Source organism: Fistularia commersonii, chromosome 4, assembly GCF_037954325.1.
Source record: "Fistularia commersonii isolate RoL2024-O1a breed Wild chromosome 4, RoL_Fcom_v1.0, whole genome shotgun sequence".
NCBI classification, from domain to species: Eukaryota; Metazoa; Chordata; class Actinopteri; order Syngnathiformes; family Fistulariidae; genus Fistularia; species Fistularia commersonii.
Window position 1 is genome coordinate 19,602,722 of NC_141287.1, and position 27,052 is coordinate 19,629,773.

The 27,052-nt window shown below is 42.2% G+C and overlaps 1 protein-coding gene across 8 annotated transcripts in view; it reads right to left on the reverse strand.

The window, feature by feature from the left end:
• The window catches only part of pkp4 (plakophilin 4), a 72,117-nt gene that overhangs the window by 10,506 nt on the left and 34,559 nt on the right, over nt 1-27,052 (reverse strand). For 3 of the 8 annotated variants that reach the window (XM_086145856.1, XM_086145851.1, XM_086145859.1), the window contains 9 exons: nt 25,688-25,722; nt 22,047-22,178; nt 20,704-20,897; nt 19,663-20,233; nt 18,438-18,464; nt 11,387-11,557; nt 7,439-7,649; nt 6,507-6,639; nt 4,876-5,089 (listed from right to left, as the gene is read on the reverse strand). In XM_086145856.1, coding sequence (XP_086001982.1) covers nt 4,876-5,089; nt 6,507-6,639; nt 7,439-7,649; nt 11,387-11,557; nt 18,438-18,464; nt 19,663-20,233; nt 20,704-20,897; nt 22,047-22,178; nt 25,688-25,722 — 1,688 coding nt within the window. The remainder of the gene's footprint in view (nt 1-4,875; nt 5,090-6,506; nt 6,640-7,438; nt 7,650-11,386; nt 11,558-18,437; nt 18,465-19,662; nt 20,234-20,703; nt 20,898-22,046; nt 22,179-25,687; nt 25,723-27,052) is intronic. The other 5 variants (XM_086145858.1, XM_086145855.1, XM_086145857.1 and 2 more) reach the window with 3 other exon arrangements.

A 27,052-nucleotide genomic window follows, 5' to 3' on the forward strand; every position in this document is an offset into this window, starting at 1 on the left:
GATGCAGCATCTGTCAAGGATTAGCCAGTACGTAGCATGTTCCTCTAATTAGACGGCTCTCGCTGCTCGGCTTATTCTAAGGCAAGGTCTGACTCCTGCAGGGCGCCGGTAACCTTCGAGGAGGCCGACGCCACTTCGGCTACGCTCAACGGCTATGTGCGATGCTGAAACGCAAGACGTCGCCAGAGTAGACTTACGATCTCCATGAGTGTTAATGGGCTACGATGTCATGATTTATGCATGATGTTTGTGTCTGATTTTGCGGGTTTCTTGAGCTACAACTTGTCAACACGTCTTTGAGAAAACACAACGCAGCACAAGACCACCAGACCATAGCGGGTTGTTATATTGAGCTGTCTGAGCCTGTGCCTTGAATTGAGAGGTCAAATTATGACTTGCTGTCCGAGCTTGTAAGATCTCGACATCACGGTTTATGCTCTCTTACAAAACTACAAAGTTCCAACTGCTCTCCAGGGGTCATGTTATCTGAAACCATCCAGCTGGTGCGACAGCTAAAAGCACATTTCTCTCTTCTACAACTATGGTCTGTCACCCCCCCCCCCCCCCCCCCCCCCATATAATTTCCAAATATTAAATTATAATTGTAATTAATATTGATATTTTATGGTGCATGACTTTCAGGTCATTTTTTATTAACTTAGAAGAATTTAGAGGCAATTTTTCAAGCGTATTATAAACAAGTCGCAAGTTATGTCTCGCTAATATTAAAGTAATTGGCTAGTAATTTTCAGTCAGTAATAATACCAAAAAAATCTGATTATTTTTGTAAATTTTGTAAATTACAGACCCACACACACACACACACATATATATATACATACATACGTATATACATACGTATATATATATATATACATACATACATACGTACGTATATACATACGTATATATATATATATATACATACATACATACGTATATATATCTATACATACGTGTATATAAATATACATATATATATATACATATATATAAACACACACATATATATATATGTGTGTGTGTGTGTGTGTGTGTGTGTATTTAAAGTTGCTGTTTGCAAAAAGACCTTAAAGAAGGCATTTTTCATGTGATAGTTGAAACAGTCATACGGTTGATACCCAATTTACACTCATAAAACCCCCCAATTTTGATCCTTTGAACTCTTCGACCCATTACACCCCCCTAAACACACACACACACACACATTCCAAACACACACGCACTTGGATAACAATTTGCATGATGAGCATCTTGAGGCTTTCCAGAGTTGCTCTGTAGAAAGGCTGACGTAACGGAGAAACGGGGAGACAAAGCCTCCAAGGTGTGACTGACAACGCTGTCAGCCACCGAGTACCACCAGCGTTACCCATATATCAGAGCTGACATTCAAATCCAGGCACTTATGTGTGTGTGTATGTGTGTGTGTGCAAGTTTTAAAGCTGATCCTCTACTAAGTGGCATGCTCGCAGGTGGCTCGGCCTGGCTTAGAAATGCAGACCAGAAGTGCACAGAAACGTCATGAGGTAGGAATCAAGTGCCTTCTCAGAGCTAAACTCTGGACAACATCAGGAAGGAGGTGCACGGGAGAACGTGGTTGCAACAAGTAACAGCTGGGAGGTTTGATCCGAGAAAAGGGTGATCTCCCGAGTGAGATGTTCTTTTAACCGGAAGTAACCGGGATGTAACGGTCTGCTGCTTTCATGTGTAGCAGAGACGGCGAAACTGCTGGTTTGACAATATCTTTATTCATGTCCTCACCAATAATGCAAGGATGAGGGAGGCAGAGATGCTGGAAGAGAAACCGGCCGGGACGTTTGAGTTCAGCGAGAAGATGAGACGGCGCTGATTAGCTGACTCTGCTTTTGGGAGTCACACAGCGAACTGAGACCCGGCGTCGATCCAGATGTTGCGGTCGCATCGCAGGTGGCGCTTCAGCGTGACACAAAGAAGCGGATGAAAACGGCCGACGTCTATTCTAATCCAAAGCGTCTCCTCCTCCTATCGGTAATTTCATTAAAATTTCATGTAATGGTGGTTTTGCGGTTTCCTTTCCTAACAAAGGCACAGTTCAACCAACCCCAGCTTTGATTTCATGAAGATAAACTATTATCAGACCTTTTAATGGAAAACTGTTTTTCCTCGATCACAATCATAATCTCACTTTAGGATTGACTTTATTTGAAGCAAGATTTAGACCCCGAGACGTAGTTTAAATATACTAATTCAAATGTTTCTCAGCTCCTTAACCAAGAGTCACTTTGTACCTTTATTTTCTTTTTCTTTTATCTGGTATCATTACCCCTGCGTCGTCGATCTTTGTTCACGCCCCATTATCGGGAAAAGTACCCGTGTGTTGTTATATTTTTCATTTATCTTCCAGGCTTTTAACATATTTTACATTTTCTATAAATGCAAATGTGAAATCCTGATGTATACACGCATTATAGGAATGTGGAAATCTTCTAACAGCTTTCCGTGATAACTTTCTATGCTTATCATTATCAAAAAATGTGTGTACGGGGGTGTTTTATTTCAAACAGCTGATTCACATCAAAACATAATCATGAAATGGAGTCTTTTTTGAATTATTTTTTCATGTGGGTTCACATTTAACCCTTCAAAGCGAATCTTTCTAATCCCACAAACAATCTGCAAATTCATTTTCAATTGCTTTGAATTTGAATCATTTCATTTAGAGACGACTATCTCCACTGTACAACTCTCTCTCTCTCAAACACACACACACACACACACACACACACACACGATAAATTACAGTTTTGAGAGACGTACAAAGTGTGTGGAGCTTAGTGAAGGAGAGTGACTAAGGAACATGCTAAGCAATTAAGACCAACAAAAATACAAAAGGCATGATTTAGACTTCAAGTGCTTATCAAATGTTATAAAAATAGACATCATCTTCAAATTCACTTGCCTATTTTAAAAGTAATAAACCGTGATAAACTAATAAACGAGATTTTAGCCGCATAATAAGGGCAGATTCAGAGAAATAGGTACTGTAACTATGGGTAATGAGCCATCGGGCATGCTAGCTTGCATGTGTGTGTTTGTGTGTGTGTGTGTGTGTGCGCAGTTCCAGTCATCGGTGTCATTACGACTAATGACGGTGCTGTGAGCCTCTGCTCTTTGATCTGAGGGCCTGCAAGCAATAACCAAAACAGCTGCTGGCAGAGCGGCGAGGTTCGGGGCTGAGATTACTTTCTGACAACCCGACAACACGACCCTTGCCCCGGTGCCGGGGGTGACCACCTATTCTTGCGGCGCACGGACCTCCCGCGGGAGCCGGGAAGGAGCCGATGACATTACCCCCCCCCCCCGAGCTCCCGGGGCTAATTTCTGTCAAAAGGGGTCGGGGGTCACGCGTACCTCTTAAAATAGTTGCCGCTGTCTAAGAAACTGTAAAAAAATCATCCGAATTTTCCAAGTCGGACGGATCTCCCCGTCGATTTCCATCAGCTCCACTCATAGCCGGGATGAGACGCGGCCTTTTTTAACAAGCGGCGAGCTCTTTGTGTGGATTGTGCTTGTCAGTCATACATAACCAGAGGTGCTGCACTGCTGCTGACCTATTCTAATTGCGCCCCCCCCATTTTGGGACATGTACTTCCAATTACACACAGCAGGTCCTGTGAGCGGTGGATGAAAAAGGGAAGCTTCAACAGAGCTCTCATTATGTCAGCGGTCCACATGAAGGGAGTGAAGAAATAACATTCAGTGACTGTTAATTGAAGCCCCCAGTCTATCCAACTGTGGGTCCATCCAAGCAGAAGAAAATGTTAATCTGGATTTCTTATAAATGTTGATCATTTTCCTCCCTGGGCTTTTGTTATGCAAAGCGGATAGAAAGAGGATAGCGACGATGTAGATTTCTGGTTTTGTGTTCGGTATGTCTTGTTTTTTTTTTTTTTTGTTTTTTTTTTCCGCCGCCGGACTGTAACCCGAGACTTTGTTGGAGCAAAGGCTGAAGTTGAGCAAAAACAGCTGAGTCAGCCACCTGGAAGCCAAATGTTTTGGCTTGCTTATTTCTGTCCTACTCCGCCCTGATCTGAAACAACATGGATTTAAAACTCAGTTTGCGGAGCTCAGACGACACGAGAAAGAAAGCCACACACGATCCGGCGCGGGGAAGAGGAAATTGTCGAGCAGAACCGACGAGGGGAGCCGTTTCCAGACGGAGAATGAAACGAAATCTCTGGAAGCCGAGGTCATAAAAGAATATAAATCCGGGTGGAAATGAACTTCGGTTTCCAAACCTATATCAGAATATGCTGGGACTGGGATAAAGCCTCAGCGAGTCCGTCTCAATCTGAACAAAGACCAATAAGTTTCATTGTGAAGTCAGAATTTCAACTCGCAGCTCATCAAAAGGATCGGCACAGTTTGGCAGAAACCCACGACATTAGTTTAAAATGTTAAAACTTAAACTGACTGCTTATTGATCATAAGTATTTATGATTTAAAGGGACGAATAACGCAAGATTTAAATGTCCTATGTTGACATAAACATTCGCATGGTGTGCAAGAACCAGTTGGGTGTCAAAAGCCATTCATTCGAACGTCTAAACGGAGTATGAAGGGGGAAGGAAGATCATGTAAATATAAAATAATGTCATTGAGGGTTTTTATAACCACCAACACTATATTGATCTCCAAGTGATAGATTCTGTCAAAAACAATTTGTTCATTGAATTATCTGTAAGAGCAGCACGAGTTCAAGGAACGCGGCTTTTGTTTGTTTAAAAGGTTCTCATGAGGAGTTAATAAATACATTTACAGCATGTTCTTTACGCGGATGTGCCTGTTTAGATGAGAACTTTCCAAACTGTAAAATGCTCTCAGCTCGCGCCTCACCTGTGACAAGCTCGCGGATTTCTGCATCGACGGTCTTCCTCAGCAGACGCAGGAGAGCCGGGATGCCTCCCGCGTTCCTCACGGCGATCTTGTTGTCGTCCACAGCTTTCCCGTAGACGAGATTCCTCAGGGCTCCGCAGGAGTTCCTCTGCACCTCGAGGACTTTGTGATCTAATAAGTCCACAAGGTGTTTGATTCCGCCAAGTCTGCACACCTGTGATGGACGCAGAGAAGGTGAATAATAGAGCGTCGTCATTGGGAAAGATAAAACGGACCACATCATACGTACAGTACCAAACAGCATGCATTATTCTGGGATGTTATGCTAATCCGTGACCATAAAAATCACTTTCACCGCAGGAGGGAGAAGGAACACATTTACATTTTCATTTTTTCATTTTCAAAAAAAAAAAAAAAAAGTGCATTAAAAAGTGTTTGTGCTGTTTGTTACATGGTCTGGAATATTTGCAAAACACTGATACTTGGCAAGTGAGAGTGGAAAAATAAATATCTTATTCGTCTTCCTGTGCATTATCAAAAAAACATTTATCTTATCCAAAATGCATTAAGGTGAGAAAGGGAAAACTTGACCTTTGATATCAAAGAGGAAAAAAAATCTCACTTCAATGGCACTTTTAAGGTTCTTTTATAGTTAAATGTATCTGAGTTATTCGATGGAAGAATGCAAACTAATAGAGCCCTCGCGTTCTATTCAGTTTTGGTCCACTAGTTTCCAGCCAAACAGAGAATATCCAGGAAAACTATACAGAATGATCTGACTGTTCATTCATTCATTCATTCATTCATTCATTGACTCATTTTCTATACCGCTTATCCTGCAGTCAGGGCTGCTGGTGGGGCTGGAGAAAATTTAGGTTCTCCTATGAGCCTAATGCATGTTTTTGGACTTTTGTGTGTGTGTGTGTGTGTGTGTGTGTGTGTGTGTGTGTTTGTGTGTGTGCGGGAACTCGGAGGAAACCATGAGCGCTGACAGTGACGCAGACGTGGAGAGAACATGCAAACTCCGCACAAAAATGCCACCTGTCAGAATCAAACCACGCGGGCTTCTTTGGAGCGAGGCGAGAGCGCCGACCACAGCGCCACCGTGCCGCCAGATGGATTCAGCCAAACTCTAAAGTTACATGCACGAGCTAAGAACCGCAAACGGAGTTTGTAGCAGGAAAAAAGTGAGATGGAAAAAAATGCTGCTGATAATAACAATAATTATAAAAATACTAATAATAATAATTATAATTATAATAATAACAACAACAACAACAATAATACTAATACTACTACTACTACTACTAATAATAATAATAATGATAATGATAATAATAATGAAGACAATAAAAACAAGACAGGATATGGGGAATTATCACAATATTGTCTGGTGTAATTTTAGTATTTGCTTTTACTTTGACAAAAATGAGGGATTTCTTTATTCTTTACCTGACGGCCTGTACGGGTGCTTGTTCCCGATTTAACCAGGTGGAGTTTTATCAAATATCGCCCTTTTTGCTTTGGAAATGACCCGGTACGCATTGATAATGCACGGTGTGACTAATGCATAATAATAATCAGATTCACTGTGACCAGTCACAGAGCGGGATCTGCAGTGATGTCCATACCTCAGCCTTAATTCTGTTATCACCGAAGCACAGGTGCTGCAGGTAGGCAGCCGCGTTGGCCTGCACCGAAGGGAAGTGGTGCTGCAGCATGTGAATCACTTCTGTCAGCTCCGGGTCACGCCATGCAAACTCTCTGGAAACACAGGTGAGCGGCGGAGCCACAAAGGTATCAGCATCACAACAGAGACGCAAATCTAAAACCTCGGGGCGGGATTTCTTTCCAAATTAAAACAGTTTGAAATTTCGGGGCAGGTCTGAGAAGACTGGGGAATTCACATCGGGTTCTGCAGGACAACCTGGTTAGACTTTTAATTTTCTTACATATTCTTATATTTCTTACAATACAAATATCTATCATCTCTAAATACTTTGTTGGGATGGATTCAATTGAGGAAAATATAGATGTTAGGACACGTATTAGAGGCTATTTTACGTTGGAAACAAAGAGCTTTGGCCTTTGAATGAAAATAATGTGGCGAAGGAACCCCGGGCGGGTTAAAGTCCTCTTATCTTGATTGTATCGGAACAAAGTCGGAGCCCAGGCGAGAAAAAAAAATCCAAACTTGTTAAATCCTGTTAAACAATGTTATCAGAGAAACGTTTCCCCCGATGTTCTCCCCCGAGAGAAGCCGATCGACACGCGGCGGTGACGGACAGGTGGAGACGACACTTCAAATGTGCAACGTCAGGGGCTTACAAAAGAGCGCGACCCTCTCTTTACGCTCAAGCGCAGCTGTGCTACAAGTACAGATTTAGCACTTTATTGCGTGTGAGTTGTTAGGTGGCCAGGTAGAGCACAGGCAGCTTAATGGCTTGACTGAGTGCGCTAGTAAAGAGACACCGCCGGCTTTGAGTCGACGCGATACAAATCTTGCGACGCCGCACTGAATTTTGATGCGCGCGGGACCGACGGCGATGTGACCGGAACCCACCTGGGATCCTTCTGGATGCTGTCTATGGAGGGAGAGCGGGTGGCGCCGTCGTCCACGATGACACCCTGGCGAAAGTAGTTGGGATCGGAGGGCCGGTACTGGGCTGAGCGATACGGGTCGGCGTAGGTGGCTGACGTGTTAAGAGCATAGTTGTTTCTTTGGTAGGTCATAGCACTGCGCTGGCTGGATGTCCGCTGGAGAGTGCCTACACCTGAGGCGCGAAGAAGGCAGAACAGAAATAAACAGGAAACAAGTTAGACACATGCAAAGTGACAAGGCAGGTGGACGATTAGTCGTTTTGGGTTTAAACCCAGAGTCCCGGACGTCGGTCGCAGAGAACTTAAATACCGGCCGAATACACAAACGTGCGGCCGCTTCGACAGACTCGGCAAATTCTCAAATCTGGAACCAATTAATGTACAGGATAAAACCACGTTCCCATGGTTTTACAAAACAGAAGTCTTCTCTTTCAAAGGCCCGTTTGCTTGTTGCTTTGTTTTTACAAGATTGTGTTAAGCCAAGGGGATACCGCCGGCTCTCAAAGTGTTTAGGAAAATTTAACCTGCTTGATGATCCGAAAATCCTTTCCTCCGCGCCGTCTCCCTCCCTTGCAGCACTTCATTGAACACACACACACAGCACAGTGGACATACTAACCCCAAAACATCCACAATGTAATCATACATGAGATACACAAATGTAAAGGAGAAAGGACATCAGAAAATACCAACTAGCATTCATCCACTATTCACTTTTTTCTTTCCCTTAAAGTGTTTTCATGACCTGTTTTTTTTTTTTAGATATAAATTAGGTCAAAAATATTAGAGGTGAACGATGACGTCGACTAAATGGACACCTCCTTCTCTCCGCAGCCACAGGATGAGCCTCAGATCAGATCTCCCTTCATGCGCTTAGACTGGGAGTCTCTCGGACCAGAAAACCAGGGATTAACTTGGTTTTTCCCTCTTGGCTTGAGCGTCTAAGATGCGCGGCCGTTTTTTCAAAATGACAAATTACGAGCACGGTGCACATTAGCAATTCCCGCTTAAACTATGTGGATTTCACATTAGAGTTCGGGTACAAATATCACTGCAAGCAGCCCAAACAAAAAGTGCCTGCCGGTTCAAATTCAATTTTCAGAACGTAAAGAAGAACTCCAATTGGATTTTCCTAATGAGGTGGAGTCTATTGAATGCCTCTTACAGTTCCGTTCCATTTGCCTATTCCAATATAGCCGGCGGAGACGCTTCGTTTTGGCTCGTCCGCGGGGTTTCTTCACTCCATCGATAGCTAATAATACTGGACTTATCACTCTAATCAGATCTCCAATGTTCCAGAGTGGGCCGTGGGCTGAGCCGAACGGTATTTTTTTGTGCAAACTAAGCATGTAGGAAGGAGGAGTGATGACGAGAGAAGAATTCCATCATCACAGGAACTGGCGTAGAGCAAGGATGTGGGTAATCAAGCCTCCCCCCCCCCCGGCCTCTGCATCCCTCTTCTTATTCTCAGTGCGACACAGGGGTAATGAACTTCTTTGTGGCAGGTCGGCATAATGCTCCCCGCCTGGTCACTCATGTCTCGCCTTGTCTGCTTGGTACTGGAGGAGTGGCAGGAGAGAGGAGGGTGACGAAAAGAAAGAAATACGGGCAGAGAGAGAGTGAGAAATAGAAAAGCACAATATTTGTGGTGCTAAATAGCTGAGGGATGGAGAAATGACACTCCTAAAGGGTAAAAATACACTATTCGACTGGCGTTGGATTAAATGAAGGAGACGGATATACAAAGAGTTAAGAAACATTTTACATTACATTACATTTGGCAGACACTTTTATCCAAAGTGACTTACAATAGAGGACATAGGGACTGCAAATACACTTGCAAATACACGATGCACAGGAAATATACAGAACAGTAAGCTTGGGTTAGTGAGTTTTTTTTTTTTTTTTTTTTTTTTTTGACAAAGACATACACAAACGTACACACACACACACACACTGCATAGCCTAACTTGCTGCCTAACCTGATCTGGGGCATCAGCGCAGTAAATAGTCCTGAAAGAGAACAGTTTTTAACTGTTTCTTGAAGGTTGAGAGAGATGATGCTAGTCTTGTTGCTTCCGGAAGTTTGTTCCACCACTGAGATAGTAGAACTGAGGACAGTTTTGCCTGAGATCGCTTAGAGCGAGCAAAAGGTACTGCTAGTAGGTTTGTGTTCGATTACATTACATTACATTTGGCAGACGCTTTTATCCAAAGCGACCTACAATAGAGGACATAAGGACTGCAAATAACACTTGAGAATACAAGATGCACAGGAAATATACAGAACAGTAAGCTTGGGTTAGTGAGGTTTTTTTTTTTTTTTTGACAAAGACGTACACAAACGTACACATACACACACACACACATACTGTACATTTGCACAAGATAGTAAATAAATTGCCTGCTGAAATGTAATTATTGAGGATCTGATACTTCTATTGACCTCCACGATGCCATTGTATGAAAAAGACACTGCGCTTTAAAAAGGAAGAGAAAATGAAGGCAAGTTGTTACCACAAAAACACATGAATAAGTCAAATTGATAATACTCAAGTTCAGAATCACAAAACGCAAAGGCCCCTCAGGTTACTGGCGTTATCGCCTTTGCTTCTGATTGACTGGAAACGGAAGTCGAACCTCAGAGGAATGCATTTTCCTGAAAGGCTCCTTGATAACCCTTTCATTTTCACGGGCTGAATTTGACCATGAGGGAATGTGCGGCATACTGAGCGCGGCTCCACTTAATGCTAACCAAGGCTAAAAGCAGACAGTACATACAGTGATTTTATTTTCAATTCTTGTCATGAGCCAGAGATCCAGACAATCACTTAGTAGCCGCAGTTTGGTTCCTGCTTCATATTTAACAGACATTTCGCGAGTTGTTTCAAGAATCGACAAAATGGCCATTTTTTTAATTATGCCAAATGTAGAGAAGTTAAAAGAGAAACAAAAAAGAGGGAGTAAATTATTGTGGGATAAAAGGACCTTGAATTAAGGCTTCCTGTCAAGGCATTCAGTCCATTAATGGCGTTCCCACGTCACCTCAGCGGGCCCAACACACAGCAGCTGCAACGGCGGGCGGCCGGATTAATCCGCCGAGTAACAATGTTGCCTGAATGCAAACAAACCTCAAAAAGCTCACCTTAATTCACAGCTGGGAGAAGTGGAGCAGAGAACGCAGAAGCTGCAAGACTGATCAACCTTAAAAAAAAAAAAGTTTTCCGCGTAATATAAGATGATTGTGCGGACTTGTTAAAAGTTTGGGTTAGAGGGTTCAGGTTAGGGCTGCAGCATGTTTTGATACAGAGTCAGATGGAAAGAAAGAACCCCAGCGGGACCATCACTTCTGAGGAATGTAAGACAATTCGCAGAGGTGGGCGTGTCTTATGTTATTCATCTGAGGCGTCTCTGTGCTTAAAGGGAGCTGCTCAGCTGGCGGTGGCCAAAACCTCAATATCTCATGGAGAAGGTGAAATGCGAATGGAAGTTGTCCAGTATGAGCAGAATAAGTTCAAGTTAAAAGGCTTCTGAATACTAAATAATGGGACACTGCCATTTTTGAAGTTCTTCACTGCCTCTGGCTCTTTCAGTTTTTTTAATTATCGTGAAATCAGAAATACCAAGTTCTTGTCTATAATATAGCAATAAATGATGATAATTATCCAATATACTTCATTGCCCGGTGACCTGCTGTTGCGCAGCGTCATCAATTAACCTGGAATTTCTAGATAATTTCGAGACAATGTTGCTTTCATTGGACCTCCTACACCAAGCTAGATGGACCAACCATAACCATAAGAGTGAAAGAGCGATGCATTCTCATTCACTGCTAGCATAAGTACAATGCAGCATTTTAAAAATGATACATCCTTTCTTTGTTATTCGTTTTTAAGTCGCATAAACACACCTGAGGTGCTCCTGTAGATGGTTGCCTGCTGGGTGTGGCTGGGGCTGCGGTACAACGGACCCTGAAACGTCTGATCCTCATAGATGGGCGCGATGTGGCGATCCGGGGACATGGCTGACCTGAGGTCCTGGCCCAGCTGGCTGTGTTGACTAGCATATGAGGTCCGAATGCCTGGAGATGCAGGATGAGTGAATTAATAACAACGGCAGAAAGCAGACTCACAGCGGAAACGTCATTAGCCGGAGACATTTTTAATGCAACTCATTCAACCGAATCCGGATGTTGCCGATCAAAATTAGCAATGCCGAGAGGTGATTTCTGGTGATTTTACACCTACATAACCGTTATTAAAGGTACGGGCCTCTTGATTTTAGACTCGGACTCTTGGAGGACAGGGACCTCTCTATTTTATTGTATCACAAAGAAACAAATGTCACTCCGTTAGCCCCCGAGCGGGACAATTAGTCAACAATTCCAATCAAGTTAAGCTGTGCCATCTGATTTGCATACACCATTGAGAGAAACAGAAACAAATGGGTTCAAGAGTGTGGCCTAGCGGGCCTATGTTAAAAATTATTCAGCCTCTGGAGAATTGCCAAGAACGTCATCTTACATTCCCTTACATGAACATGCCACAAAAAAAAAAAACAAAAAACACATGCACACACACTTCTAAAAAAGGACAGCACTCTTATGTGCTTATAAAGATGAAGGCAGGAGAGGCTACCGTCATTTCCGGACTACAAGCCGCTACCTTTTTCACATGCTTTCAACACTGCGGCTTAAAGAATGATGCGACTAATTTATGGATTTTTGGGGGCTTAAGAGCTTCACGCCGCACAAAACATTTAGCCCGGTCACATCGGGCCAGTGTAATTCTGAGGCCGTTCAATTCCGACATGGAAAAAGACAACATTAATGGTTGAAGACGAAGATAGCGATGACCTGGAGGAGGACAAAGCGGAGATAGAAAATGGATGGACTTTTCCAAGTGTTATTTATTATTAATCTTTTTTTATCAGCTGTGTTACAGGCACTGTTTGGAAAAAAGCATTTCCAAAGCGTATTTGCGAATGTTAGCGGTATTTTTTTAATGTATCTAAGACAAGTGCGGCCTAAATATGTACACACCTATTTATTTAGTTATATTCAACTGGTACGAATTATATTCAGGTGCACTCAATAGTTGGGAAATTAGGGTCCATCAAACAGGTTTATATCCAAAACCTTTTGATATCAACATGAGCAGAGATAAAATAAACCGCCAATAACAACCAGGTGATTTATGACTCGACTGCTAGCAACATCAAAAGTGAAAAACAAGAAGGTGGAGTGATGTCGGAGTCTTTTGTTAGTCATATTTCTAATTAGTGAGACTTGACATTCTCAAGGAAGGGATGCAGTAGTGTTGGAAGTAGATTAAAAGTAACCTAGCAACATAAGCTTATGAGACGGGTTAACTTCAAACTGAGGTAATGTGTGCTTTCTTGCATGAAAAATTAATAGATGAATATTAATACGGTCTTATTGTTCAACAAGGCTGTTTGAGACATTACAGTGATATGTGTGATTATCAGAATCACCTAAACAGAGAATCAATACATGCAAATGCAGATAATAGAACTTGCTGTGCATGTAAAGTTTGTAATACAACACTGTTACAAAGAGTTGGAGATCACGTGGCCGAAGAAACTGATGTTGTGTCGGAACAAAAGGGATTTCATTTCTGTGAAAACATGTTTCCTTGTTTTACTCTTTCCTCACGTCTCTCCCGTTTCCTTTCGCTACAAATAATGGAAACAGGCAATAATTAAGGGAAATGGGATGTAACTGAGGATTACAGTGTTCAGATAAAACGCCATGGCACATAGTAGCAAACAAGATAACCTTTAGAATTTCAATAAATATTTAGCAACAAATAGGGTACTTCATAACAGTGCTTACATTAGATTATCTTCAGTCTTTTTGAAATGCGTCGACAATGACCTCAGATGCCCAGGATTCAACGAATAATTTCTAAATTTAATCCCACCCGTGGATAAGAGCCAAAATAACAATCGCTTGTAATTGCCGAGTACTGAGGACAGCACAAGTGGATGTTTTTGTTCTTAGAGCTGGAAAAAAAAAAAAAAAAAGTAGAAAACCCATTGATTCATAAATGGAAAGAGACCAAGATAATTATAGCGTTCTGCTTTTCTTTCATTGCCCAACAGCCCACACATTTTAGGTGATCTGCATGTGTGTCTTTGTGTTTTGGTTGAAGCTCACATCAGTGAGGCTCACCAAACTGTGAACCCCGGCGGATTGCTATACAGTTGGAAACTAACTGCTCATTGCACATTCCGTGAGCCACCAGACGTCACTTGGGTCCATTCCAGCTGCACGAGCTGATGCAAGGACGCCTGCACGAGCACGATTCTGCCACCCGGAACGAGCTAAATGAGGGATTCTTCTCGGTTTAAGGAGAGAACATTAATAACTAATAAGTGCATTTGGGAGATGGGGGGGGGGGGGCTCTGGGGGCAAAGCGAGCAACCCGACATCGGGCTAAACTGACGCCGACCCCAGAAAGGCAAGGAGTTCAGAAAACTTTTGTCTCGCTCTAGGTGGTGTAAGACGGCTGCTACCTGCTAATATATGAATGAGAACTAATGAATTAGCATTTTCGCGAGAATGATTCATTTTCAGACACGTGGTTGAACCTAGCTGCTATTGCTTTGCAGAATGTCTAATCAATATTGTTTTAAAATATACTGGATGAAAGCACAACTAATGGTTTTGTGGAAATGAGGGGACTGGGGGGAATTCCCCTTGAAAGGCGAATAAATCTATGTTAACTCGCTTTAACCGGAGCCGCCTGAGCTGATAGAGCTGCCTCCTCATGCAAACACGTCACCGCTGATAATGTCTGTTTGCCTGCGTGTTAACAAAAGAACACTCCTTTCCTGAACCGTCCAGTAGGGCTTGACATGAATGTTTTCAGATATTCTTTATGGGGTCGGTACCGTATGAGAAAAATGTAGCTCTTTTTTCCTTCCCGTACACTGTATGTTTACAGCTGCTGAGAGGAACGTGTTTTAAGCCTAGCTGCGTTGTCTGCACTGCTGATGGTTCATTTAAAGTTCTCTCAGCCTAATACAACTTTGTGTGGCTCTCACCAACTTATTTGCAGATGGTTCGCAGCAGATGGCAATCATTCTATTCTGGATTTGGTATTTTGTGGCTTTTAAGAGAACACTCCCAATGGCCATATTGAATGGATCAAAGTCTGCCTCAGTGTGAATGCAGATGTACTGTATCTGAAAATGTTACATCCTGGTGGCTTCAATTTGCACTAAGATGTGCCCCGATCTCATTGACCTATCATTTATTATATCCTTATTTTTGGACCAGAGTTAAAGATGGCACTCACATATCAATGTCTGCCATTGATTAGTTGACACATCTATTGTGCTACCACCATGCCACTACTTGAATTAAGTCCAGCATGGATCGAAAGAGTTGCAGCTCTGCGCTAATTTCTTTTGCCACAAGTACACTGAAATGTACACAATGGCAGCCAGGGTCAACAACATACCTCGACCCACCGCCAAGTTATATCTCCTCCTCTTAAACCTTCCCCTCGTGTTGCTTTGAATATTTTAACAAAAAAGACAGGTCTATGAAGATATCGAGTTTGGTTTTCAGATGATCATTTCAGCCTTGGAATATTTTGTCGAAAAAGAACATTCAGAAAACAAAGTAGAGCAGTAGGACTAAGTGGACTTAAAGCCGTTGTCGGGATGAATTTTAATAACCGCGTCGATGACAGACATTGCGGTCATCCATGGTCTTGAAGGCCCAGGAGATCAGCTTTTGTCCTTACGACTTTTTTCAGTGTTCTAATGCATTTGCATTTTTCCTTAAGGTTTCTGAAGAGGCTCTATTTTTATTAGCATTGCGAAAGGCCAATGCTTTCCCTTCACACAGAAACAAAACGATTACTGTATTAAGAGCTTCCCCCGCCTTGCATCTAGCCTCTTCCTCTCTACCATCGACACGTTTTAATTCCCGAGCTGTATTTCAGTCCCACTTCACACCTGCTACCAGGTTGTTGTCCTCTATTAAAATCCTTGGTCGGTAAATACTCATTTTTGAGACAATATTAACGAAACCATGGGGTTGTTAAGGCCCTTCGGTGGCAATTTCTTTTCAATCGGTTCTCGTCTCCTTGATTCGAAATACATCTTCGGATACAATGTTAAATAACTTCGAGGGTGGAAAAGGGTTAAACCATACCGCTGCGTTCTGAAATAACACGGCGCATTTTAGCGCGGGGGGGAAAGAGAAAAACAAAATGTTACTTTTGTGTATTGTAATGGTAGACTCAATAGCACAGGACGCCATTCAACCTGCGGCAATGCTTACAAAAGCCACAAGCGGCAGCCTGACAGGAAATCAGTTCAGCTTTCCTCATTCAAAAGGTTTAAAGTGGGTGAGGAAATGAGAGTGAAAAGGTAACGAGACGACATGAGAAAATGCTCCAGAACAACAACAACTGCCAACAAAGCAAGAGTGAATATAAGCAGGGGAGGATGGGGAGAAGGAAATGAAAAGGGGTTTAATGAGGGCATCCAGGACCACCAGAGGCTCCTTGTCCCAACCAAAGCAGAGGGACAGGTTCTCCGGGACGCCGGCGTCCTAACAATCTCAGAAGTGACTAATCCGTCTGCCCTCTTTACTCCTTTCCTCCAGTAGAAGGCTTGCAGTCACTTCTAAAAGCATCTGCAAATTGTCAGGGAGAAATAATATACCGCTGTCTTTTGAGGATGAATGGCCCACATTCCTTGTGCGTTATAGTCATTTAATTCTCCCCCTCAGCCCTCTCGCAGTGGCTTTAACAGATTACACTTGGCACAGGCTGGATGAAGGGCGGTGGTGGCTTGGCGCATGCTCTGTCTGAAGAAACAAACACTTGAATGAATGCATTTGAGTGCATTCCACGATAAAAATACATGTAAGAACTGAGAACGGACAGAACTGAATGTTGAATTGTCTCTGAAAAAAAAAAAAAAAATTCATTATAGCTATTTCACACTGAATCACAAAGTTGTGGAAGTTTGCTTGGAAGCGTGACAAATGCTTGCACCTCTTGCCCTGTTTTTACTGCAAATTGAGTGTAACAAGCTAATAATAAGGGAATATGGCATCATATCAACATATTTCCAAGAATGTTTAACATCATTACTGCCATTACTACTACTAATACTACTGTTGGGTCTTTGTATGCAGCTATGCAACTGACTGGCAACCCCACCAGGGTTTTAGTCTGCATCTCAGCCAGAGGCAGCAGGGACTGCCTCCAGCTCCTCTGACTGCAGGATAAATGGTATAAGGAATGAATCAATAATCATAATCACCATATAGAGAGGTGCATTAGTTCTACTCACATTTAGTGCCGCGTTCCGTAATCTACGTTTTAAGGGAATTCCTGGCCTAACTACTGTATGCAATCTTTTCTTTATGCCAATAATCACCATTTCTATGAGCCATTTACTGTCTGGATGTTGAAAGTGACATTGCGCGTCGTTAAATCCGTCAGAAACAAAACAAAAAAAAAAAAACGAACAAACTCGGTCACAGTGAGAACATATTCCATGTAGACGGATATGGTCCAGTTTCCATTTCCCCAAAGCAGAGGAAAGGTGTGACTTCCTGTCTCTGCGTCTGTAGAGAGAGCTGCCAGTTAGGTGAAAGGGAAATATGAGGGACAAGAACGGAGAGCAGAGCTCTAGAGAAACATTTGACCGAGTGCTCACAAGAAAAGAAGAGGGGCTTTATATCTAGACAGAGCTCAAGACAGGAGGAAAAACATCCCCCGAATACATAGTGACAGGAAACCACCAGCAGCTCCCGTATCAAGGTTAGTGTCAGATGGTGTTACCCAAATTAAGCCTGATCATGTGGCTTCCCTAATTCCGCCTACTATGGCTCATCAAGCATTGGTGAGGCTTGATTGTGTTTGAGGCTTGGCTTTGGCGCTGAGGTGTATCGGAGATAAAGGGGAAACGGGGAGAAGGGGAGAGGCGGTGGCGTACGAGCACCAGTATGCTTCATCAGGACCTGTCATACGCTCCAACAGCTGCGGAAATCAAACACACTTTCACATCGTCGAGATTAGGAGGGCTGCAGCGGACAAATTCATAACGACTAGGAACAGACCAGCCGACCTTCTTAACCTGATACAGCCAGGTGTGTGTCGGTAGAAAATCCAGTTAAGTGTTTTAATCGGAGTGAGACAATTCCTTCTTTTGTGTGCAGGACTAAATGCGACGGAACGCGCAAGGACGCGCACACACTCTGTAAAGGTCTGTCTTTTCACCCCACCTATTCGTGAGGATTATCGGACCAACCGCTAATACGACGTGCTCCCCAAATATGCCGTTTTGAGACAAAATGGTTTGTTCCGGGCAATAGAGCTTAAAAGTTACGTTCTGGCTGAGATAATCAAATGATTTTTCAAAGGATAAAAGACTGCTTATCTGCTCCTCTGAAAACCACAAATACCGATGATATCGACCGCGTTTCAAGAAAACATGTTCTATTTGCAATTTAATGGAGTACAACATTACCTACAATCCTTAAGAGTAACTTCTAAGAGCACAGAGGAGTTTTTGTTGCCTTTAGATGAATTTCAGTAAAGCATACATTTCAATTGATTGTGGGATTTGCAGTAATTCCTGAGATGATATGTTCCTTTACTTTTGAAATTATCATCTGCATGGTCTATTAGGCTTCACCATTGTTCCACTTTCCGTTATTTGTTTTTTTACTCCGAATCCAATGTTTTAATCTCATAGTTGGTTGGTCTGGTTACGAATGCAAGCATCTGACACATTACTGGAATGAAAAATTTACCTTTGGACAAAGAAGTATAAAAGAATGGGCAGTCACTGTCGAGTTGCGCTCAAACCCTCAAAATAAAAAGAGGCATGCCCACATGCGGTGGCAACAAGACTCACAACACAGATGACGACGACGAATGTTACAACCGGTAGCCAGACATATTCACCTTGAATGTCGTCATCAACCAAGGCATCTAAGGATTTCCCCAGGCAGCATAAAGTTAAGCAGAAAACAGTTGATTAAACTTGTAGCAATGATTGGCTAAATTGGAGTTGTACATTTAAAATGAAGGATTTTTTTTTGTATTTTCTCTTTTACTGATATAAGCCTAAATATTACACTTGGGAGAAATATCTATTATGTCATATTACTTGCTTCAATGGGTGAAAACTGTACAACTATCTTCCAGAAACACGAACATTCTTGAATAGAATCAAGACAAGTTTGAGGTAAGCGACGATGGCAATAATATTGAATAGTTTTTTGGGGGGGGGCAAAGTCAAACTATCATTTTTATAGGAATTCAATGCTAGATTCATCTTAACGCTATTGACATTGTGATTGTATTGGCTTTAACCACTCTTTGTCAGATTTTAAGGTGCAAATAAACCCATTTAAAGAACATCAGGACCATTAATCCATGTCTTTCTGTGATAAAACATCAATGGCAACACAACTAAGATTCTCTATTTACCATGCATTCAGAATTTCACAGAGCACAAAGAAAGAAGCTAGATTCAAATTCTTATTGAACAAAGAGTAAAATTCACTGCGATAAGCAGCCTGCTACACTGTTTGAGCAAATGTTTGTCCTCTTGCAGGAACTATTCTTTGGCTAAACTCCAGGACAACCACTGACCTCATAGTCATGGCTTCCTTTCACATTCAGTGTATAGAGTAGAGAGCCAAGAAGAGCATACCACGGTCCAAATATTACACCCAACACAGCTATTTCTCAACACAAGTAACGATCGGGATTTTTCATGTTAAAAACCTATTGAATTCATTGTCAGCCTTCTTTTTTAATCAATTCTTTTTCCCCCAGTAATGAGCATCCATAGGTGAGCCAACAAATCAGGATGCCATGACATCCCTCTGTTCCTTTCAGTGGTCAGACACCATGCTGTGAGTCCACATGACACACACACCGATGCACACACATTGACACTGTGATTAAAGCGGCTATAAGCCGGAGCAAAAGAAATAAAGCAGCAAGGCAAACAACCCAGTAGCGATCACTTCTGATTTGACATTCGATATTTTTCCCCGCGCTCGAGCCCCCGGATCATCTTTCGAAATAATGATGCTTCGAATAATACACAACGCGGAAAAATGATGCTCGCTTATGCCTTTGTGTGTGTATGTGTGTGTGTGTGTGTGTAGTTGAGCACCTATGAGGCTGTCAGGTTGCGTCATCCTCTCATAAATGTCGTAACTCTGAGGTCCATAGGGGTCGGCGCTGTGGAGCATGGAACGAGGCAGAGTGGAGCTGTAGTGCTGGGGAACGGCGGTCATACTAGCTCTGACTGGAGACGATGAGTGACCCGGCTGCTTGTTAATGTTGTCTACCATTGTCAGAGGTGAGCCCATACGGCCCGACGATGACCCCGCAGAGGCCTGATAAGGGGATGCGGAACAACTCGCGCTGCCAGATCGTGAGTTTGTGGAGCCCATGCGTCGCAGTGCGGCGGGAGAGTTCTTCTGGGTGGAGAACGGCGAACCGCTGCCACCGCCGCCTGTCAAACTGGTGCGCTGAGCGGAGGGCAATGTGGTAGAGAAGATGCTGGAGAGGGGTTTGGGTTCGGTTACAATTGGTGAGCCGTAGGCACTGCCAGCTGAGGCACGCAGGGAGCCGCGGGAGGGGGACATATTGCTGGCGTAGGCTGGCGAGTGAGAGCGAGAAGGCACTGAGCTTACCCTCCGCATTGCACGGCCAGGCACTGCTGTTGTGACTCCGGGAGCCTGCAGAGCGGGAGTACAATATATCGATTCATTTGTTATCACTTCCTTAAGGAGCTATAAAAATCATTACCGATCATGTTGCCGTGTCTTCTATAAATGGACTCCAGCGCGGAGGATGACATGCTTAATAACGCCGCATTACATAAACAGGGCATGACTTTACTCTCGGCCTAATTAATTTTTTTATTTACCATCCCCCTACAGCACAATGTGGCAGGGCCATTTGGCGTCTCAGTGGTTTGTGTGCGTGTCGCCGTATGAAGCATGACTTCCATATCGTGCTCGGTGCACCGTGCGCCTTCTGCGCCTTAGATTAAACTGACATCTTTGCAAGAAAACACGGAGCAACAGTTTTGTTTCATTCATTGTCGCCTGTTTAACGCTTGGAGTCCATCATGATGCTAAGCGCCCCGAAGCCTTGAGTGTGATTTATAGCACCAATATGTGGCGTGTGCTAAAGCTAGCGGTACCTGGGCTGACGTTTGGCCCTCAGCCCTGGCATTCCTCATCAGGGTGCCTGTGCCAGCTCCGGGGAAGGAGTGCTGCATTCTCAGCTCAGCCTTGCCCAGGTTCTGGTTGCTGAGGTAGGTGCTGCTAGCATCCTGGTAGCCGCTGTCCGAGTAAGAGTTCATCTGTGTGGAGCTACGTGAGTTCCCGGCGGACCCTGGGAGACACGAGCACCGGAGGAGATGAATGGAGAGAAGACGACAAGGAAGGAGAGGAGCGGTAGATATTAGCGGTTTCATATTTGACATGCCCTTTGCCTTGACAGTGGCATTAATGACAAATGGCACAGCGGGGACGTAGCTGTTGAGTGACTAATGAGGTACATCACTTGGAAAATCACTCAACCTTGATAAGCTGCGATGATTAATCATTTACAATATTGTCCCACAAAGTGTAAAATAACGACGTGGAAGTAATTTAAAATGTGACCTCCTGAAAGCAATAGCCTTGACCTGTTGGTGACCCTAAGGTTAGCCAATCCACTTGAATAAATAAAAACAAATGGGTTTTTCATCAACGGATTCGTCTGAAAATTTCTTTTCACAGGAAGTCCATTTTTTATTATGTGATCAAAAAATTGGATTATTTTCAAAATCGAGACATTTTGAGGGCTAATAATGTTCTATGGTTTCAATTTAAGGCAAAAACTGAACGATATAATCACATTTCTTTCCTGCATTTTTGACTAGAATCATGTATGTACCATAACTATGCATTTCATATAATGTTGTGTACCTACTGTAGCTATGATGCATACATTTTGTACACTGCTCAAAAAAATAAAGGGAACACTTAAAAAACACATCCTAGATCTAAATGAGTGAAATATTCTTATAAAATACTTTGCTCTTTACACAGTTGAATGTGCTGACAACAAAATCACACAAAAATGATCAATGGAAATCAATTGTATCAACCCATGGAGGTCTGATTAGGAATCACACTCAAAATTAAAGTGTGAAAACAAACTCCAGGCTGATCCAACTTTGATGTAATGTCCTTAAAACAAGTCAAAATGAATCTGTGTTGCTTCCTGAGTGGACACTATGATTTCACAGAAGTGTGATTGACTTGGAGTTACATCGTGTTGTTCAAGTGTTCCCTTTATTTTTTTGAGCAGTACATGTACGTATATACGTAGGGCAATTTGGCGTATTTACGTATACATACAACACACATGGAAATGAGTTTAGAGTTTGTACCTTTTGTGTTAAAGGTTTGGAAAACAATTGTGCAAGAGAAATGGGGGGAGGGGGGATGTTTAAGAAAAAATAACCGTAGAAGATGGGAGATAAAGCAAACAGACCCTCACTTTCATGGAGCGAGGACTGCTCAGGGGAGTACAGAGACACCTGCTCTGACTCTGTCCTGATGCGGTAGCTGGGCGACTGGGAGCTGTCAGTCACCCGTGGCTTGGCATCCCCTGAGGTGGAGGCATCTGCAAAGATCGGAGACAAAACAAGCTCAGCCAAGTCTTGGCGTTTCAGTTTTAGACTGAAAAAAAAAAAATATCGCAATCAAAATCGGGAGGTTTAGAGCAAACAATGACGGAGTATTATTTCTGCAACATTAACTTTGTAGTTGTGTACAGATGAGTCATTACATTTTATTGCCCTGCTCATTTGGGAGAGCGGACAGCATTTTAACAACAGCAAATGTGTATAAAAGACTTTAACCGCTAGGTTTTGTTTGCACGGCCCTCTTTTCAACAACGCAGAATGGACAACAGAACCTAGGCTATCCCTTTACTTCCCGCTATGGGGATTGTTTTCACATATTCACAGTCTAGGTGAGTGTGACAAGTGTCGCTGAAGTTCTCTGCAGCTACTATGAAAATAAGAAGCAGCCCTTGTAACCCAAGATAACCTATTACATTAATTTGTTGACATAGACAACTAGTGCCTTTGACAGGCCAACATCTTGTGTTCCCACCTCTGAATCTCTGAGGGCATATTCCAATTTATAAATGGTGACTCAAGCCAGTGTCAACTAGACTCCAGTTCTCATCCGGCTCCTCTGGCAGCGTCTAAAGTGGTAAATTCTTTTCCCTTACTTCCTCAGCCTCAGTTAGTCAACTTCGCAACTGAGCATTTTATGCTCTTTTGAAATTGAAGTATATTGCGGAAATATAATTTAAAAAAAACTGTTTTTAACTGCAAACACGACTTCTATGTATATGTATTATAATGCTTTAAGAATGTGTTAATGGTTCCACACATTTCAGGTATATATTTTGATAATATCCCACAAAGGTATGATGGGACAGGTGAGATGGTACTTTGAATATTTGGTGGATGCTGAAAGGGAGTTGTCAAAAGCGTGAAAGTATTTACAGTAAAGCAAGATACAAAACATGTATAATGTCCTTCATAGTAAATAATGTAAGGTGAATTCGTGTTTGGTCTCTGTCCATTCTGGCGGTGACCTCTGTGTAAGATACAAATGTCATTTTAGACCACAGGGATTCCATTCTGAGCCGTGACCCTGTTTGATAAATGAGATGACAAATAGCCAGAAAGGATAAAGAAATGGAGCCGAGATACAGCTCACATTTCACAAAGTAAAGATGAAAAAAACTTGGCTGTAAATAAACATGGATGTTGTGTAATTTGGACTATTGTGAAACAGTCATTCTGAAGCAGCTGTTCGTTCTGTTATGTAACAGAGGGAGGGGGGAAAAAAAAAACGGAGTTGTCGGTGCAGCCCACCCAGAACCAGACCTCCACGATGCACTCGTTCACGATGTCATGTCCAGGAAATATCTTCCTCTTATTACTCATCCTCCTATTGCTGCCAAAAATTGCACTTTTGAGGTATCAGGTACTTTCGCCAAGCATTTAAATTCTAATTTATTTTCATACAATTCTGGACTAATTTAATGTAATTTCATGTTGACCGAATATAAAGTAGAAACAACCGCTTAGCCATTTACAGTCAATTACATCAAATACAGTCAAATAAAGTGATTCTAATCTCATTCTGAATTATTCTTCGCTCCGTATGATAAGGAATTTAAGCACATTCAATAGATTTCTTTTTAAACACTGTGATACAACTCATCTGTATAAAAGGGATATGAAGGGTAAAGTGGCTTCCATTAAAAATCTATCCGTTCGAGAAAAAGGTTTAAGTACCAGATGGACAAACCGGCAGATGAGGGTGAAAACGGATGAAAAATCACAGAATATGCAGCAAAACAAAAGATGACAGGACACTTTTCTTCAGGGGTTTGAATGTTTTCCTCTCAGAAGACACAAGGTGCCTGCACTTTCTTGTCTTTAGGAAAGAAAGCTTGTTTCCACAGCAACCTTTCCATTCCAAAGTCTCAGACAGTCGAGACTCACTAAGATCTGTCTTTATGACATGCTGCGTGAACACACCTGGATAAGTGTTTTCAGCGAGCTAATCCACTGTTAGGGATATACGTCCTACACAGACGACAACTGAGCATTTTCCCCATCTCTGCACAGTTTCTACAGCCGTTCTTTCTCTGCAGGCAAAACTGAGGAGCACTATTGCCAAGTTATTACTGCCTATATAAAAGGTGCTATTGGCTGCAGAGCTCAGTAAGCTTTGCATATAAACACTGCCCATTGTGCTCAGTGCCACACATTTAGGCTCAAATTCGTTTAGATTGGCAAAACTGCATTCCCGCATTTGAATATCATTTATCATCTACAGTACAATGAGAAATCAATACAAAGCATAACAGCAATTGCGATTAGCTCTCGGCTCTGTTACAATGCTAATGAAATGTATTCAGCAAGGAAATGGTGGGCAAATGAGAAAACCGAACATTATTAATATTTCCAGTGTGTACGTACGACTGTAACCCCCCGCAGGCTCCTCTGACAGGATCGACAATAAAAGATTAATGACCATTGCAGAATTGTAGTAATTTCTACTATCCATTTAATAAGCCATGAAATACATGATTAAATCCAATTCATTATCTGGTCTTTCTTGAGGATCCTTTCAGGATGTGAGATGGACAAATGGGGACTAAAGGGGTCTGGGAAAATTCCCGAGTCAGCCCGGGCCTCTGATGGTGCCTCAGGGGCCGGACTTAGCTTCCACCAGAACCACAAAACCCCTTGGGCAGTCAATTAATGTAAGCTTGGTTGAAAAAGGCTCTTGTTGGCAACAGTTAGAGCAGAAATTGAAAACCTGGCAGTGCTGTGCTATCAACACACACACACATTAAGGAAGCATTGTGAACCACTGGTTGTAAACAAACTTGTGCATTTGTTTACTGTCCAATGGCGAGAGGGCAAAAAAACTATATGATTAAGGTCCAGCAGAAACAGAAATGAATCAATACTTGGATGAAAACTCCTTTGTTCCCTTGCTTGACTGAGGAGGACTCCACACGTGGAGAAGGGGGAACAATACAAGGCTGGGCCGGTCAGGGACATCTCGGGACCTCTTACCCCTTACAGGCTTTCTACTGTTGATTTAGACGAATCAACCACCTCCCAAGCAAACTGAGGGGTACTTTTATTTCTTCATTCACTTTGATCAAGCTAATAATAAAATCAATAGGAATGGATAATAAACCGTCACTCGGTTCGCATGCAGTCTGACCGATCTGGCGTCATTGTAACTGTGGATGCAATAATGACAAATGTTTAGTTTGTCATTTCTTGATTATGTATTTTGGTCAAATCAAGGTCATTAATTCGCTCAAATTGACTAATTTACCTATTGATTACTTACCCGTGATTTTCAAAAAAAAGACATTAGAAAATAACCAATAAGAAATTGTCACAAGATTTTAGCCTGACAATTAGCAAAAACAAACCCTGCAACTGTTTTGCTGAAAGACCTAGCTTGTTCTCGATCTGTGCCTGCACATGTGGTTTGAATGTGGGTATGGATTGTAAAAAGGAAATAGAATTTTATGAAGATGAGGGATATACAATCATTTCACTGCTTGAGTCAACATACCTGCAGTTCTCCAAGGCAGGGACCTCTCAGATGAGCTGCACAGAGGAAAAACAGGAAATGAAAAAGTCAATATAGGTGAAACGGACAAGAGGAATCACAGTGAAGGGCACGAGTGAAATAACCTAAAGGAAAAACACTGAAACCTTGAAGTCCCATGTTCTCGGGTCATTTTGAAAAGGGTCACTGATGATAATTACTGTGTTTGAGATTCAGAGTAGTTTTTGAGGGTAAAGATTTTTCCATTTTTCTGTCAGCTATGTTTATCAAGATGTAAAGCAGCCTTTGGTGACAGCTGGTGTTTTGTTAGAAGAGCCGTCAGCGCTGAGAACAAAAATACATAGGTAGAACTGTTTGTCACCAGCTTCTTTAACAAACCTCTAAAATCAAAAAGTATTGTTACAGTTGGTTTCATCCGGAGGAAATGGGAGCACTGAATGTGTTAAGCTCTTAAGAGTATGTCAATAGGAATCAATACACACACACACACAATACACTTTCCGGGGTATATACACAAGGACAGGTTCTCCGGTCTCCTGTGTATATTAATCTTTCATGTGTAACAGAAAGGATCTAGTGATAGTGCTGTACTTGATGATTGGTTCTGGATCATTGGAACATACGGAAAGTCAAGGCCACAAATACCACGGGAGAACCAAAATGTTCACGCTTGTTTAAAGTCACACACAATAATAAAAACCTGGTAAAACTATGACAGGGATTGTGTAATTAACTCTGACAAGGAAGTTATCATTTCATTGGAAAATAGTCTGACAGCATGATTAGGCAAAATCTTTTTTCGTCAAGCTTGAGGAACAGTGGAATGTAGACCATGGCTCCAAATTTGGAAAGAAGACCCTGGCATTTTCATCACATCACTTTCCGATGAAAGCTCAGGGGAGATTTTAGCAAAGGTCTGGATTCATTAAGTGCACTTCAAGTTTATTTTGAGGCTTTCTAGTGTCATTGACGCGAGAGGGCTCTTGTTTTGATCAAGAAATGTCACTAGTACCTGCAATCAGTCATCATCTTGAAGATCTTTGCAAGGCATGTTGATGCAACTATCTCTGACGAAAAGTACAGTGCAAGAATTTTACTTTTTAAACTTTTTCTGGCCATTTTACAATAAATCTCATAACGCTGACAACCAGGGTTCCAAACTACAATAGGATAAGTATAGCATATTACACTTTCTTTCACAACATTTTATTTTATAAGATCCATAATAATTGTACATGTATTGCAGTTAAGTGATTATGATCAAAAATGCTGAAAATTACATGTGAAACACTAAAAGCCATCTTATTTCAATTTAACTTTTTATTTATAGACTTCACATACTTTCTGACCATGCTTTTACCAACGTAT